The sequence below is a fragment of the Xyrauchen texanus genome, chromosome 47 (genome assembly GCF_025860055.1).
Source record: "Xyrauchen texanus isolate HMW12.3.18 chromosome 47, RBS_HiC_50CHRs, whole genome shotgun sequence".
Taxonomy (NCBI): domain Eukaryota; kingdom Metazoa; phylum Chordata; class Actinopteri; order Cypriniformes; family Catostomidae; genus Xyrauchen; species Xyrauchen texanus.
In genome coordinates this window covers 7,184,559-7,203,029 of record NC_068322.1, presented here as the reverse complement: position 1 = coordinate 7,203,029, position 18,471 = coordinate 7,184,559, and the positions used below count along the sequence as shown (strand labels likewise).

At 38.2% G+C, this 18,471-nt stretch overlaps 1 protein-coding gene across 1 annotated transcript; it reads right to left on the bottom strand.

The window, feature by feature from the left end:
- Positions 1 to 4,541: 4,541 nt before the first annotated feature.
- Positions 4,542 to 16,577, bottom strand: LOC127639120 (sulfotransferase 4A1-like). The gene is made up of 7 exons (XM_052120980.1): positions 16,293 to 16,577; positions 12,104 to 12,234; positions 11,879 to 11,959; positions 11,360 to 11,486; positions 11,142 to 11,236; positions 10,000 to 10,138; positions 4,542 to 8,369 (listed from the first exon to the last, which is right to left on the bottom strand). Exons 1-7 carry the CDS (start codon positions 16,459 to 16,461, stop codon positions 8,257 to 8,259), a joined length of 855 nt encoding a protein of 284 aa, XP_051976940.1. The 5' UTR covers positions 16,462 to 16,577; the 3' UTR covers positions 4,542 to 8,256.
- Positions 16,578 to 18,471: the final 1,894 nt, after the last annotated feature.

Below are 18,471 nucleotides of genomic sequence, written 5' to 3'. Positions count from 1 at the left end.
CCTGAGAAAATCAATGTTAATATTTGGTACAGTAGCCTTTGTTTGCAATTACAGAGGTCAAACGTTTCCTGTAGTTTTTCACCAGGTTTGCACACACTGCAGGAGGGATTTTGGCCCACTCCTCCACACAGATCTTCTCTAGATCAGTCAGGTTTCTGGGCTGTCGCTGAGAAACACAGAGTTTGAGCTCCCTCCAAAGATTCTCTATTGGGTTTAGGTCTGGAGACTGGCTAGGCCACGCCAGAACCTTGATATGCTTCTTACAGAGCCACTCCTTGGTTATCCTGGCTGTGTGCTTCAGGTCATTGTCATGTTGGAAGACCCAGCCTTGACCCATCTTCAATGCTCTAACTGAGGGAAGGAGGTTGTTCCCCAAAATCTCGCAATACATGGCCCGGTCATCCTCTCCTTAATACAGTGTTTTTCACCAAGCTGCTTGGCAATTTCCCCGTAGCCCTTTCCAGCCTTGTGGAGGTGTACAATTTTGTCTCTAGTGTCTTTGGACAGCTCTTTGGTCTTGGCCATGTTAGTAGTTGGATTCTTACTGATTGTATGGGGTGGACAGGTATCTTTATGCAGCTAACGACCTCAAACAGGTGCATCTAATTTAGGATAATAAATGGAGTGGAGGTGGACATTTTAAAGGCAGACTAACAGGTCTTTGAGGGTCAGAATTCTAGCTGATAGACAGGTGTTCAAATACTTATTTGCAGCTGTATCATACAAATAAATAGTTAAAAAATCATACATTGTGATTTCTGGATTTTTTTTTTTAGATTATGTCTCTCACAGTGGACATGCACCTATGATGACAATTTCAGACCCCTCCATGATTTCCAAGTGGGAGAACTTGCAAAATAGCAGGGTGTTCAAATACTTATTTCCTCACTGTATGTTCACAATACAAAGGGAAGACATAGATTATAAAGTTCAGCAGTTTTTCTGCAAATAGATGCTTGATTTGCTATCAGATGTGAGTGAGTGTATTAAGGTGAGTGGGTGGTGTTTATAGTTGTAGTTGTAGCTGGTTCTGAGAATCTTGCTGAGACAGGTGTTGCCATTATTTAAGATGAGAAGTATATGTTGTATTTACAACATTCAGGATCATCTACAGTGTTGTGTATTTGCTTTTAAAAATAGCTGATGAACAACTAAACAGAAAGTGAGACAACATGTATTGTAGTTACTATCATGTTTGTATTCCTGTCTGATTATTCTCATTTGGGAGTCCTTAGTTTGTCTTTCTCTTTGAAGTCTGGTCCAAAATTCAGAGCATCAGACTGGTGAGTAATTTGTACCACCTTTTATTTCCCATTTCTTTCATGGGCATTAAATGGAGCAATTATGCATGTCTATGTAGGTGTAACATTTTAAGTTTAGGCCTTCAGTGCAATTCATGCCATTAAGATAACACAGTTTCACAATGAATAAGACGCTATGCCTATCATACATTACGTGGCAGTCAACTAATAATACCAACTGACACGTTAAAAACACGTCCATGCACGAAAGCCAGAACTTGAAATGACACTTAATGCTCAAGCAAGCCTAATTTTAACTGCAGGATGACTGCTTTGTGAAATGTACGTCAACAATCATAATGAATCTACCAAGAAGGTCTATAATACCTGGTAAAATCTATTTAATAATATTTGCGATTTAAATGTTGCTTGCAATACATTTAGTTTTGTCAGGGTACTCGGTTTCAGGCTTCCGCAGTCGGGTTTGATTTGGCAGGAAATTTCAGGCTTCCGCAGTCGGGATTGATTTGGTAGGAAATTTCAGGCTTCCGCAGTCGGGATTGATTTGGCAGGAAATTTCAGGCTTCCGCAATCGAGTTTGATTTGGCAGGAAATTTCAGGCTTCCGCAGTCGGGTTTGATTTAGCAGGAAATTTCAGGCTTCCGCAGTCGGGTTTGATTTGGCAGGAAATTTCAGGCTTCCGCAGTCGGGATTGATTTGGCAGGAAATTTCAGGCTTCCGCAGTCGGGTTTGATTTGGCAGGAAATTTCAGGCTTCCGCAGTCGGGTTTGATTTGGCAGGAAATTTCAGGCTTCCGCAGTCGGGTTTGATTTGGCAGGAAATTTCAGGCTTCCGCAGTCGGGTTTGATTTGGCAGGAAATTTCAGGCTTCCGCAGTCGGGTTTGATTTGGCAGGAAATTTCAGGCTTCCGCAATCGAGTTTGATTTGGCAGGAAATTTCAGGCTTCCGCAGTCGGGATTGATTTGGCAGGAAATTTCAGGCTTCCGCAGTTGGGATTGATTTGGCAGGAAATTTCAGGCTTCCGCAGTCGGGATTGATTTGGCAGGAAATTTCAGGCTTCCGCAGTTGGGATTGATTTGGCAGGAAATTTCAGGCTTCCGCAGTCGGGATTGATTTGGTAGGAAATTTCAGGCTTCCGCAGTCGGGTTTGATTTGGCAGGAAATTTCAGGCTTCCGCAGTCGGGTTTGATTTGGCAGGAAATTTAGCAGCAGATTAGCTACTTATTTGCTCAGACAACACAATTTTCAGATATGCATCTTGTAGAGCTTCTAACTCTGTGACTCTTAGTGTAGCAAGTCAGATCCGCTCTGATATGATAAGAGTTAAGGTGTTAACCAGAATAAAACAAACTTTTTTTCAAATGTTTGTAGTGGCCGAACGTGACATTGTCCATCATCTGTCCCAGTTTTCATAAATAACCTAAACCAGGTTTTTTACGTATGAAAACACCCACAAATGTGCCACGTGCTATTTTCTGAAGGAACTTACAGACGGTGACTGAGTGACACTGGCAGAGTGAATCCTAATTTTCACCTCTCAATAATGGTGAGATATAATTCTTCTTTGATATATGACTGCTGGTTCTCTTAAATTACAAACATTAAATCTTCTTTTATCTTAGAACTATACCATCAGGTTATTTGGGAATAAAGGGACCCACAAAGAGCTCTGAATCAATTTGAACACTGGATAAATATACTGTAAACTGATTTGAAATATTTGTTAAATGGATAGTTTACCCAAAAATTCTCTCATCATGTACTCACCCTCATGTCATCCCAGATGTGTATGACTTTCTTTCATATGCAGAACCGAAATGAAGACTGTAACAGTTTTGTTGGATATAAAAAGGAGGAAGCAGGGACCAGATCAGCAATCCATGTTTTATTTAAGTTTTATTTAAATAACACAGAAATCTTTCCAGCATAAACCGAAATCAAAACTCTGCTTTTCAGCCTCAAACAAAGTGCACAGCATCCGATGTGTGTGTAAACTCTCTCTTCCCTTCTCTGGCGTCAGGCTCACCCTTAAATCCCTCTCATGCCTTCACTGCAATGACAAACAGGTGTTAGAGACAATCACTGTTAATTCTCGCTGTTCTGATCTCCCGATCTTGCTCTCCATTTACAAACTGGCGCTTGACCTCGCACCCACCACAGAGATATTTAGAAGAATATTTCAGCTCTGTTGGTCCATACAATCCAAGTGAATGTTGTCCAGAACTTTGCATCTCTAAAAATCATATAAAGTCAGCATAAATGTGATCCATTCAATTCCATTCAATTCAATCTTCTAAAGCGATATGATAGGTTTGCGTGCATGTGAAGATCAATATTTAAGTCCTTTTTTATTAAATGATCTTCACTTTCACCTCCAGATTCTTCTTCTTTTGTTTTGTGTCAACATTGCCACCTACTGGTCAGGGCTGATCAAAGGTGGAGATTTATTGTAATAAAGGATTTAAATATTGATCTGTTTCTAACCCACACCTATGAATATGATGATGAAGAAAACACTTCTGAAGGTGGAATACTTTTATGCTGGCTTTATGTGATTTTTTTCACTTGCATTGCGTGGACCAACACAGCTGAAATGCTCTTTAAAAAGCTTCATTTGTGTTCAGCAGAGGAAAGAATCTGGGATGGCATGAGGGTGAATATATTTTCATTTTTGGTGAACGAGCCCTTAAGTATATCTGCTCTTGCATTGCACTGCTCTCTAGTGGTTTGACAGTGTGTGACAACATTTGAGCATAAACTATAAGTTTAGTCATTAGTAAGTGAGCATGATCCTCTTTTGCTAATATATGCCGTGTGATATATTAATATGTTTTAAAGTACAGCGTGGAAATTCTTCATTTTTATGCATCTGGTATGTGTGAGACAATGTTATTATACAAATGAGCAGCTGTCAGCAGACAAAATCACTGCAGGGGGTTCACAGGGCTTCATTAGTGAATTCAACTTATGAATTGACTTATGAATTAAGCAATGTTTTATACAGATTAATACAGCGATAGGAGAGAATGTTTAATTAGTTTGGAAACTCAAAATTAATTAACCTTTTCAATTTCTCTAAAATGGCACACCGTTCTGTTTTTTGGTGATAGACATGTTTAATTGTTATTGTTGTTTGTGTTTTTACAATTATAAACTGTTTCAAATAATCAAAGTTCAAAAGTGAGCTTTTGTCAATGCCTGTGTGGTAAAAATAAAATATAATATTTTTTTTGTAGTTGTAAGAGACTATTCCTACCTGAAATTACCCCCAAAATTTCTTAAAGTAGGCTAAATATGCCTTATTAAATTATATTTATGACTTGAATAAAAGCAGTTCATTTAGATGTTATCACAAGAAGCACATTTGTTAGTTTGCCTGATAAAACATTGCTTACAGTACATGCATGCATGTATTTATTTAAATGTGATACAGAATGATTTGGCTCTTTTAATATTACTAAGCTATTCTTGTGAAATGTGCATTAAGTAATATTGAAAAACACAACGTTACTTTGTGTTTCACAATTTTCTTATACTAATGAGAGATCCTTGTCAACACTTGCTGTCATTTTCAGCACTGATTTATTTTTATATATTTGACTGGCAAATTAAATGACACACTGTGTATCACAGGCGCTGATTTGTTGCCATAGGAACTTCAATGAACTTTGGTGCCATCTGTGCTCATTTAGTAACCCTTTGTAGTCAGCATGCTTCAGTTTCCAACTGTTGTTAATCCAGAAGCTCAGAATTAAGCCACTCTTTGTATTAACAGCCTTTTGATACATATTTACCAGTAATGCTCTAAGGCAAAAAATTAGAAAAGAAAGCATTAATTAATAAACATCATTATCATCATCATCTAAATAGCGACATTGCAAAAACAGACACAGTATGCAAACTGAACCTCAAGGCCCGAAGATGTCACTTTATTAATAAACCAGCAAGCAAGAATGAAAAGAAATCAATATTGAGTCCCCATTTAGCGTCTATAAGAGTTATGTTTCTTGACATTTAGTGGCACCAGACAAATAAATCCAGAGGCAAGAAGCAATTATTGGAAAGGGGACGTGATACTGGCCATAATGAAAGAGAAAATGCATGGAAATTTAATTAAGGATTCAATTCAGAGTTTTGGGCCTGTGATGAGGTGAACCTCTGGAGCTTCTTGATTGATATGTGAACATTTGTGAGATTAAACCTGACAGTTATGAGTGCTGGTATTTCGAAGAAACGTTTTTACCTTAATGCATCTTTTATGCTTTAAAACTGAGACATAATGATCTAATTATGAGATACCTGCTCATAACAACACTTCTGACACATTATAACATGAAATGCGTGTAACTGAGTGTAAAATGTTCCCTAAATGTTCTTCCTTCGCATTTAGGCAGATTCACAGACTGGGCCGGAGGGAGATTGTGCAATGCAATGTGTAGAAATTATAGCCACACTCTCGCAGGTGCAAGTTCCCAGATGCAAAACATGCACAAGTGAGTAAAGTTAACAAAAACATTCAGTACATTTACTGCATTGTAAATGAATAGCTGTACAGGAATTTAAGTCAAAGCTGTATAGCCATTAAAAACAGGTGCATGAAAAGAAAAGATATTAGAATACAGACATACTTAGAGATATTTTGGACAGTTGTCAATCAGCATTCATTATGAGGGTCAGGTTTCCACTACCTGAGATGTGATTGGATGACTGCATGTGTTGCAGCGGGTAGTCGATGATTTGAAAGAATCCTCCTGAGAAATTCAAACACTCAGACGGTCAGACAACAATTTTCTCTGAGAGTTTGTTATATGGGTTTTAGTTTTTAGCATATAGAATATAGTCTAAAATAATTTATTGATGATTTTTAATATATACACATTTCATGAGAGCCTTTGGGATATGAATAGCTCTGTAACATGTACAAACGCAACAAGCACTGTGCTCACACTTCAGTCTAAAGCACTGCTGCTTATACAAATACACACAATAGAAAGCTCTGAAAATGCCTGTTAGACTTTCTTCGCACTGCACCAAATCCGATTTGGTTTTAACACTGCGTGCCCAATTATTAGACAAATTGTATTCCTCGGGATTAATTTTATTGTTGGACAAACACAATGCTCTCAGTGAATCCAAAATGTTATTGAACCTCAAACCTGAATGTTTAACAAAGAAAAAGTGAGTTTTGTCTTTCTCGGGGGGATATATAAGTGTGCACAATTGTTAGGCATCTATTAGTGTGCACAATTATTAGGCAACTAAATTACACAAATAATTTCTCCCAACTCAATTGTTTATTCTCAATTTTTAGAGTAGGTGCAACAAATAAGTAACACAAAATGACAATTAAATAAAATATTTGGCCTTTCAGTGAGCAATATAGCCACCCTTCTATTCAATAACTGCCATGAGCCTTCCATCCATGGAGTCTCCCAAATGCTGTTCAAAGAGGTGTATTGTCTTCCCTCACTGTAAATCTCACATTTGAGAAGGGCCTACAAGTAGGATTTAAGTCAGGTGAAGAAGGAGGCCAAGTCATTATTTGGGCATCTTTGAGGCCCTTACTGGCTAGCCAATCAGTGGAGTACTTGGATGCATGTGATGGAGCATTGTCCTACATAAAGATCATGGCCTTCTTGAATGCTGAACACTACTTCCTGTACCACTGCTTGAAGAAAGTACTTTCCAGAAACTGGCAGTAGGTTTGAAAGTTGAGTTTCAGTCCATCTTCAACTCAAAAAGTCCAACTACCTCATCATTAATGAGAGCAGCCCATACCAGTACCCCTCCTCCACCTAGCTGGCACCTGACTCGAAGTGGTGCCCTGTGTCCATTAGTGATCCAGCCACGGGCCCATCCATCTGGTCCATCAAGAGTCACTCACATTTCATCTGTCCAAAACCTTTGAAAAATCTGTCTTCATGTATTTCTTTGCCCAATCTTGACGCTTAAGCTTGTGAATATATTCAGTGGTGGTTGTGCTTCAGCCTTCTTGACCTTGTCCATGTCTCTGAGCACTTGACACCTTGTACTTCTGGACTCTCCAGGTAGGTTGCAGTTATGGAATATGGTAGCATTATGGGAGGATAATGGGTTCCTGGTAGCTTCATGTTTAATTCTTCTCAAGTCTTTTGCAGTTGGTCCCAGATGACTATTCGCAACAAAACTATTGATTGTCTGGTGTTCACACCTCAATAGTGTAGCTATTTCAGGAGTGTTGCATCCATCTGAAAGGCATTTTACAATATTTGACTTTTCTGTGTCAGTTAAATCACTTTTTTGCCCCATTTTACCTGAGGTAATGAAGATGCCCAATAATTATGCACACCTTGATATAAGGTGTTAGTCACTTTCTCCACACCTTCCCTCATTACATAAATATATATCACCTGAAAATGATTGAATCCAATAAGCATTCAAGTTTATATGGTTTGGAGTTGGAAAATGTACACGGAAATAATGATAAGATCAGAATACTCACTTGCCTAATATTTGGGCACACATTATAAATCTGAATTTTAGGAATGACTGTGAAAATATAGTAAACTGGTTGTACTCGGACACAGTTCCGAAAAATATTGTGCAGATAAGCGTTGCTTCCTATATGACGGAAAAATATTAAATCCAATCTGACCGTTCAGACTGAGACACATTCCAAAAACAAATAATAATTTGAAACCACATTTGGATGAGGCTTGGATCGGGTTTTTCTTTTTATCAGACTACCAAAAATTCAGATTTGAGTCAGATATGCACTAAAATCAGATTTTTGCTCCCTGTCTGAACAAAGCATTAGGACTGGACTTTGTATTAGTTCCAAGAAGTAACATTTGTGTAACTAATAAGAGCAAAAGGGGTAGGGATGTAAAGATTAAATCTCAATGACGGGGAATGTCCATCAGGTGACATTAAGCACAGCAGATCAGCAGGTGAACTGATTGGTTGGTTTGTTCCTTAAACAGTTGACAGATAGTCCACAGACTGAGTCGCCTCCTCACACATTAAAGTCGAAGGTAAGGTCAGACTTTGCCATTTTCTGTAGGTACACATTATCAAACTTGTCATTCATGGACACAGTGAAAATGTCCTTCCACTGCCCAACACGACCTGCAGTAGACAACGAAAACAGAATTTATATCAGAAACAGAGCTTTTGATTTTAGGTAAGGGATTCAGATCACCTCACATCTAGTAATGACAAACTTAAAGGCTTTCATACTAGGTTAAATCCAGTGCAAACTTGTGCTGCTAACCCTGAATTGTAGTGCAAACGTTACACAGTATACAACCCAGTTAACCCAGGGTTTACAAATATACAGTGTGAAATCTAGAAACCTGACTATTTAGGATTACTAACTCGGTTAGTAAGTGTTAAAAAACACACAGGTTAACAATTTCAAGTGTAGAAATTCAACAATGAATGAGACCGTTTTATATTTTCATCATCATTTAGACTCACCTTCAGCCCCTCTCTCTATCTCCCCCTCTCCCTCTATCTCTCCATGTGCACTGTTTATATAAGACCGACTGTATGCAGTGACTTTTCACCATCATGACAAGCCAAGAATCCATGCTAAAAGTAAATTGAATAAGACACAAGAAAACAAAAACAAAAGAGAACAAAACTGCAAATTATAAAATAATGCAAGAACAGAACTGGACAACCTTCATGTGTATTTTTAATTTTTTTTTATGTAAAAAATAAGAAATAAAGTGAACTAAAGAAAAAAAAATAAAACAAACACAAAAGATAGCAACAGAATATAGTTTTGAAATTCCAACACAAAGTGACTAAGGAGCATTACATATTTTCACCACATGATGGCGCTGTGGGAGTTGATGCTCCAACATTCCTAAACTCCTACAATAATGGAATAATTCATCCAAAAATGAATTATCTCTAACAAATTACTCACACTCATGCCATACCAGATGTGTGACTTTCTATCTTCTGCAGAACATGCATGAGGATTGTAAGAAGAATATCTCAGCTCTGTAGATACACACAATGCAAGTGAATAAATCTCCATCTTTGACCAGCTATGACCAGTAGGTGGCAATATGCACGAAAAAAATGCGTATCGCCAAAAAACAAAAGAAGAATGTGGAACTGAAAGAGAATATAGAGATTTATAGTAAAAGTGGACTGTTTTTTGTAGCTTCAAAGTTCTAGCCACCAATTACTTGCATTTTATGGACCTACAGAGCTGAAATAGTCTTCTAAAAATCTTTGTTTGCATTCTGCAATGGAAAGAAGGTCATACATATCTGAGATGGACTGTGGGTGAGCAAATGATAAGAGAAAAATCATTTTGGGGTGAAGTGTCCCTTTATCTCACATAGATTGTCTAAGGGCTAAGTCATAAATTAAATGAAGAAAAGGGGCTACATTCTCTCAGACAGAGATATACAGTGAAATATGGTCATAAGTTCGCTTTTGGCCTTTAAAAAAAAAGATATATTTGCCTATGCCAATGAATGATCTTCCATGTGAAAGACTAAGGATTGCTTTTGCTCAAGAACAAATCTCTGGGCATTCGTTTTATTTAAAAGAATATCTATTTCAGCACAGTCTGCTTTAGACTTAATAAGGTACAGGGTTAGTGGACTTAGGGTCATGTAAGCTCAGGGAACAACAGACTACAGCACGAGGCCTCATTGTGTCCACTGGGTCTGTCTTTCTGTCTTTTTTTCTCTTAATTTATTTGAATCATTATTCACTCATCTCTCTCTCTCACCCCGGTAGATGGACAGGGCCTCAGAGTTACAGCACTGCTCTATGAGCTGGTTGCAGCTCTCCACCATACTCTCCAGCTGCGCTTTATCACAGGAAACACCCAGAAACCGTGCCAGCTGCTCCACCAGGGTGCCCAGATCCTCCAGAGAGAAAATACACAAGGCAGGTGGATAGAGAGAAAGAGAGAGGGAATGGCAATATTATGGTTATGTAATTATGACGCACTCCTTGGTCTTAGATGAACACATCAATAATGGAAACAGCTTACATAATTAACCTCATTTTTTAATATATCATTTAAATAACCTTTAGGTACAGGTGTTATTTATTTACCAGATGTTCTGTGCCCATATTTATATTATATGCATCCTTTATATTCTGCATATAGGTTTTGTGTGACCTCTTAGACCACATGAAGACTACTGAATCTGATAAAAACAGGAACAGACTGTTCTACTGTATCTATATGTTCTGCTTCTATACATTCAAGTCTGTTGCCTCATAGGGTAACATACTATGACATGCAATATCTGTGCTTTCACCCTGGACTCTGAGCTCTCTTTATCTCAGTACCCCATTTAGATACAGCGACAACATATTTGTTTAAGCAGATTGACTACCAGTGACATCCCTCTCGAGCACATACATTAATACCACCTACCTATAGATGGTGTTTCCAGGAACTGTTATCCTTATGACATTAGTTCAGTTTTTCATTAGCACAGTGGAATAAAATGTAGCAACAAGTGTTTATGGGTGGTCAAGGGTCTCTTTGCACAGATTGCACTGTAGAAAATTTGACGTATGTGATAAGATGTACGGAGGTTAAAAAGAGACTAGAAAAGGAATTGAATATGTATGGCTTACTGCATATGTTAATGTTAAAAATCGCAGCTGATATTCTTCAGTTCATTTACATGGCAATTGGATGGTCAAGCGCATCACATTGTGGGATACAGTGTTCAACAAATTTTGCCTGGTTGTTTACTGCTCATTTTCTCAGGTCATCTGGGTATTTCATGTTGAACTAGTACAAGTACTACATGTAAAGTGACATTCTGTTCAGAACATCGCCAGAAAGGGAGGCAGGGTGAGTGGATGTAATGAGTGGATGTGTTTGTGCCAGAGTAACCTCCATTGTACCTTGTACATGTCCTCGTATTTCAGAAAGAGAACATTGGAGTTCATGCGTTGCTCCCAGAACTCCTGAACATGTTCAAACCAGGAGCCATATCCCACTACAGAGAGAGAGAAAGAGTTAAACTCAATTCCAGTTCCTCTATGCGCTCACACACTTTGCTTTTTAACAAAATGTTGACTCTGTCTTATGTAGCTCATGTGACAGTGTTTGTCTCACTTACACTTGTCATTCATGAATCGTCTGCAGAACTCCTGGAATGTTCCACGGTAGCTCATTGTTCTTAAAGAGCGATGAAATTGATAATAGGACACCACCAGATCTTTAGGGTTCCTGGCCATGTAGATCACCTACAGAAAACACATGGAAATATTTGCGTAAAGGCTTAAAAAAACCAAAAGTGAATTGCAAAAGTGAAGTAATTTGCTTTTCAAAGGCCTAAATAAGTGAGTCCCACCAGAATGGGACTGACAGCCTCAGTCACCATTCACATTTATTGCATCTTTCTTTCATTCAATGAAAGTGAATGACGACTGCATAACATTTAACTAACATCTCCTCTTGTGTTCCACCAATGAAAGAAAGTAATACGGGTTTTGATTGAATAATGGTGAGTAAATAACGCACAAATTTTCATTTTTGGGTGAATTATCCCTTTAACACTCCATGAAGTCAAGTCAATCCAACGATAGTGTCGTGTAGCCACTGTTGTGTGCTTAAAACCTTGTGTATTAGAACTAACCTTGCCTTCTCCATTGTGCATTGCTGTGGGCAGGAAACGGTATGGCAGGTGGCTTTTGATCAGACGAGGCGATGTCAGTTCCTACAGAAACAAAAAACAAAACTGCACTTTATCAGTTAAAGAGATCAGATTTTATTTCTTATTCTGCTCAGTATTGGCCAAGATGCTTCATTGATGGCTTTGTTTTGTTTAATGTGTCTGTGTCAAAAACGAGAGAACGTGTACCTGGATAATCTCCAATCCCGGCTGTGGGTATTCCAACACTGGAAGTTGCTCATCAATATTCATGAGCCCGATCTCATCTGGGTCAGCTCCCTGGCTCACCAGATACACTACCTCCTGTAACAAACTCGTACCTATTGGCACGACAGAAAGAAAGTACATATAGTCACATGGGATGTATTATAAATGGTAAAACTTTGCCAGCTTGCTGCACTCATGAGATATATAATGTGCATTTTTTGGAATATAGCCTCTCCTGTAACACCAATAACAAGGCCACTCCAAGACCTTTTTTAATGTTAGCCAATATTAATTGAGTTAGCTATGTTCTTCAGATGTGTTCAGATACATTTATGGCAGAGGCTATACGTTAAATGTAAATTGCAACAAAAAGCATCATTTTTTTGCAAATAGTTGCAGATATTATTTGCACACCTAATTCAATACTAACATTAAGTAGAGGCATCACTGCAGCATGTTTATTGTGTTTATTTAGAATCCAACAAACACCCTACACCAACCTCTACCAATAAACCTAACCCTAAACTTCCCTTGCAAAAATGAACTATTGTTTTACTACAGTAAGCATAGTTCACCATAAATGGTGGCTGTGGCTCAGGTGGTAGAGCAGGTCAGCCACTAATCGCAGGTTTGGTGGTTCGATTCCCAGGCCACATGACTTTGCTTATATTAGCTTACATATTTTGGTTAAAAGAGCTTATTAACACTGAACAAACGTCTGAATGGTCTTGATTTGAGCTTTTATGTCAAGCAAATTTTAGTGAGGGTTTTTGATTTGGAACCCGAAGTTAGTTATTTGTAAGTGACGTTCAGGAAACACATTCTAAGAGAACATTTTGGGGAAAAAAAAGCTTTAACAAATTAATTGTAACAGTAACTGTGGAATGGACAAAGTTGGTTTAAACACATGACAAGTGTTAAGTGGCAATAGAGTTGTTAATCACAAGAAAATGGGTGTGAAAAACACACCAAGAAGTTTGGATTCCATATGCAATACTACAACATTTTAATCCATCAAATATACATAAACTTTTTTTCCCTCAGTCTTGTGTGCGAGTGCGTTCCGAGGCTTATCAATGTCCTCTTTCACTTCTGACTTTTGCCCCTTAATGATGAAATGTTTTAGAGAACATGTGCTTCTGGAGACTTCCCTCTAGCATCATGAGAACATGATGTTGCCGAAACTCTTTGTTGACCTTATGGAACAACAAATCAAAGGCATGATAAAAACAAGACATAAAAAATCACTTTTGCTTCCATTCAGCAGTTTTGTTGTTTGTTTACATTGTCAGATACAAAATAAACAACAAAAAATCCAGGACACTCCCTCACCGATACACCATACAGTTGCAGTATTTTAAATATTGCAAAAAAAAAAAACTTGATTTGCTGTACAGATGCTTTTAATAATTAATTCCAGATATGTAAACTTATTATCTTTTAAGATCTGAAACAAGTCTATTAATACAGGTTTTTAGGAGAGATCTATCGTTCAGTGCCACAATGACATGGATCTCTCAATAAGAAATCAATTTTCTTCTGAAACACCCACACTTATAGAAAGGATAACTTGCTTTATTTGCAACAGAGATTTTTGTATGAAAAAAAATATATAATAATAGTAATATGCAAACACAACAGCAGTGTCTGAAAACAAAATTAAAACACACAAAGTGAAGTTATTTTGCTAACACAACTTAAGTTATCAAACCTTCCTTGACCTTTTATTTACATAATTGATTTATGATTTTCTAGGCATTTGTTCAAAGAGGAGATTGTTTAAAGAGATTAAATCATTTAAACTTGATTGCAATCATAAGTGAATGGGGAATGTGGTCTCAATGTTAATCTATTTATCTATAACGAGCTGCTCTATTTACAGCCTTAAACTGACTAATTTCTTCCTCTGAGTATTTATTTTTTCATCTCATAACTAATATCTGTATTTCAGTAAACATGTGAAAAAGTATTGAAACTTCAGCCCACAATGTCATTCAATTATTTAATGTGGAGGAACAAAAATCGGAATATTTTTAAATATAAAAGGGTAAATTCACCCAAAAATGAAAATTATCTCATCATTTACTCACCCTGATGCCATCCCAGATGTTTATAACTTTCTCTCTTTTGCAGAACACAAAGTACGATTTTTGAAGATTATTTCAGCTCTGTAGTTGCATACAATGCAAGTGAATGGGTGCCAAAATTTTGACTCTCCAAAACATAAACGGAACATAAAGGCATCATAAAAGTAATCCATATGACTCCAGTGTTTTAATCCATGTCTTCAGAAGTGATATGATAGGTGTGGGTGAGAAACAGCTCTCTCTCTCTATATATATAAGTCCTTTTTTGTTAGAAATTCTTCTCCCTGCCCAGTAGGGGGCAATATTCTTGAAGAATGTGAAAGTTAAAGTAGTGATTGACTGAGCAGGGAGGTAATTATTAAGAAAATAATTACTTAAATATGGATCTTTCTCTCACTCACACCTATCATATCTCTTCTAAAAAACATTTATTAACCATTAGAGTCATATGGATTACTTTTATGCTGACTTATATGATTTTTGGAGCATCAAAATGTTGGCCCCCATTCACTTGCATTGTAAGGACCAAAAGAGCTGAGAAATTCTTCTAAAAATCTTAATTTGAAAGCTGATGAAAGAAATTCATACAAATCTGGGAAGGCATAAGGGTGAGAAAATTATGAGAGAATTTGCACTTTTGGATGGAATATTTATTCGGTTAATTTCATTCAGATCTTGATTAGAAACATCAGAGTATACACCAATCCTGCCATTCCCTGCACACCAAAACTCTCAAGACAGTAATGTCTGTTTATCCTGCAGAACTGAGCACCAGTACAACGTGTGACTCTATTGACTTGTCATCCATCACGGCCCACTGGAGACACACATTTCAGTGTGTAACATACAGCAGAGCTGGGCCTTCCCTCCGTTCCCTCAATTACACAGATGCTGGTGCGACACAACAGTCTATGCAAAGCAAAGCAATTTCAGACCCTCACACAATCATTCTTACTTTCCTGATGTCTGTCTATCCTTGCACTAAACAAATTTGTGACACTGTTAACTCCTTCAAATAAAAAGTCAGGTTCCTTGTTTCTCTTTGGAACATATTCTCAAGAAGCCACATCCACAATAATTAGTTTTCCTCCAAAACAAACACCATAACCGCATACTTTTGGAAAAACTATGGCTTTAAGGAACTGAAAGGGCAAATGGAATAGTGTTGACATGGCCTAAGGCTTTTTTCATGGTATCTGTATCAAACTGCTTCCATTTAGATGGCCTGTGACTGTATTGGTGCTGTTTACAGGCCCAATCTGTTGTCTTTGTGTTTCTAGTGTCTTTTCTTGCTGTGCAAGCAGGAAAGTAGAAGATAAGATGGCTCTGGCATGCACCTATACTTTCCTGCCTACAGCTTACTTTTTTTATGCAGGACAAAAAAAAATTTTTCACCCAAAATGTTTTACTATCACATGAGTCAATAGACATAGCAACAAGCATGCGTGCGATATGGTGCGCTATATCCTATCAGGAGACCCACCCGTACACACGCAGGGAACCGCGCAGCACCTCTGCAGTGGGCCTGCATCTGAATTGCACGCGTGGGCATGGAAAACATTTCAACTCGCTGTTTCGCACATGAACGCACAATTTCAACACATCCAGCTCTAATTAATCATTCATACCGACCAAAGACCAAGCAATCTAAAAAATGCATGACTTTTAACTTTATTATTAGAATGCAACTCTTGTGGTTCAAAATGGTGTTTTTTAAAAAAAAAATTTAATGTTTTTTAGTCAGTAGTCTACAGATTATATCGCCGATGTCATTGAGTCATAGGCAAACAAAATATTAATCTGTCTAGAATTTAAAAACTAATTAAAATGCCTATGTCATCTTAAATCATGAGCATAAATAAATATGCATTTTGTCCACAAGCTCTCCGAAACGAGCTTTGGGATATCCTGAACCAATAACATGATCTAAAAAAGACATATGCAGTGACTGTCGTTTTTAAAATGCGTACGTGACTTTAAAGAACTCAGAGGTACCCTTATTGCATAACACCTTAGATAGTTGCATCCTCGATTAAGGAAGCATGCACCTTGAAAGCTTTATTCTGGCGGGTGCATTTAAATACCTGATTTGGGATACGTGACGATCCATATGTCGCTGTTTCTTAACGAAAAGTTGGCGATCTCGTCCATCTTGCCCCTGCAGAAAGGAGGGAGTCGAACTCCATGATACTCGAAGTATTTGTTTTCGTATTCTATCGGGGTGCTCGGCGTGTCCACCTCGCTTTCCGCCATCCTTTAACGCGATCACACTACGAAAAGCTTTAAGGAATCGATTTTTTACAATATTTTGGTCGAAGAGAACGCATTTGATATCCACCAGCCCCTGATTGTTTTGTTAAAGACGTACTGCTTGCATGCGTCTAGACCTTCAGCCAATCAGGTGGAGGAGAGATGATGTAATGGGATTCTCTCTCAGTGATGGTGCTCAGCATCAGCACCAGTCGGGGCGGCTCCTCGAGCATGGAAGAAAGCTGTTCATTTGTGCGAGTGAGAAATAGAAGTAACAAACATACTTCTGTAAGAATTGATGCTGTTTTATGGTGAATTTATTATGTGCTTTCAAAGCACTGCTTTGTAATTATTTCGTCTAATAGCCTAAATTAACAACTCGGTGAGCAAAAGTCACATTTAATTCTAAAAATAATGATATATTTTTTTTTTCTTCGTTATTATTAAACTGATGGAAAAAGTTGAACAAGCTACTCTGAATTAAGTGCTTGCCTAAAAATTGAAACTTTATTATGTTTGTCGACTAACTGAATGGCTATGATACTTTGTAATAACTTTCATATAGGCCTATAAATCACTGTTCAAATATGTACATATTTGCAAGTAGGCTATGTTTTACGGAAACATGGCTGACAGAGGTGGTTGACAATCAGGGGCGCACTGGCCATCAGGAGAACTGGGACTTTTCCTGAAGGTCCGGCCACAAAAGGGGCCGTAATAAGCTATAATGGTCTGCCACATTATGCAGAATAGGCCACAAAATGGTGCCACAATATGCCGAAGGGGGCAGACTTCGAAATCTGGCCCAACATTTTTGGGCCAGTTTCTGTGTAAAATCCCAGACCAATTTGTCTTCCCAGTCCGCTACTGTTGACAATATTCACTGTCCTTTTCTGCATATCACGGCGCCGTTTTGTGGCCCGTTCTGCATAACGTGGCTGCTCATTTCAGTTTATCGCTGCCCCATTTCGCGGCCAGCCCGCCTGGTTTTCCTGATGGCCAGTCCGCCTCTGATTGGCCCCTAAGTGCGTCGGCCCACCGGGAAAATGCCTGATATGCCAGATTACCAATCCAAACCTGGTCGCCAGTTACAACAAAGTGCTGTGCAATTCTGCCGATGAGTTCTGCCAATCTTTTTGCTTGGAGATTTTAATAAATGTGATGTTTCTATGTTGTCGCCAAATCTTGAACAAAATACGAGATTGGATAAGACTCTGGACAAATGTTTTGGCAACTATGTGCATGCTCGGCTCAATGTCATCTATCTTTTACCAAAATATAGGCAGCTATTAAAGCATGGACAAGGGATTAAATTGAAGAGCTAAGGGGTTGTTTTGAGAGCACTGATGTAGAGCGGAAGAGGGCTGGGCCGGGCTAGAACAATCCGAATCAGCCTGATGGGGGTGCGAAAAGGATAAAGGTGGCCGGTGACAATGGTTCGAGAGAGAGAGAATGGCATGCCTGCGTTGTTCCAGCCCAACCCCGCCCTCCTCCGCTCTACACATGGATTAACAAAGATTTGAAACATGATTTAAATATGAAGAAAATTGCTTTTCTGCTAAATGACTCGCAGAATGTAAAAGAGCTAAATAAGGCGATAAAACATGATAAAATATGCACAGAAGGAATATGAAGAGAACGTTGAGGAGAAACTTAAAACTGGAAATGCAAGAGATGGGAGGAGAGGACTGAATACAATGATGGGTAGATAAAGGAAACCAGTCCAACAGTACGAGGACCCTTTAAGTTATGCAAATAATTCCAATATTTTCTATTCAAGATTTGACGACCAAAGTGTCCTTGGGCAAGATACTGAACCCCCAAGTTGCTCCCAATGGCAGGCTAGCACCTTACATGTAGCTCTGCCGCCATTGGTGTGTGACTGGGCAATGTGTCACAGTGTAAAGTGCTTTGAATACCGTTAAGGTTAAAAAGGCGCTATATAAGTGCAGACCATTTACCATTTCATAAATTACTTTTCCTTGTTTTTCCTCTTCACCCACAGAAAACAAA

What these genes read in the sequence shown, in the direction of transcription:
- LOC127639120 (XM_052120980.1), bottom strand. Translation starts at nt 16,461, where the DNA reads ATGGCGGAAAGCGAGGTGGACACGCCGAGCACCCCGATAGAATACGAA. An exon ending in CGGGATTGGAGATTATCCAG is followed by an intron (nt 11,960 to 12,103) that starts GTACACGTTCTC and finishes TTGTTTCTGTAG; the next exon opens with GAACTGACATCGCCTCGTCT. An exon ending in ACGATTCATGAATGACAAGT is followed by an intron (nt 11,237 to 11,359) that starts GTAAGTGAGACA and finishes CTCTCTCTGTAG; the next exon opens with TGGGATATGGCTCCTGGTTT.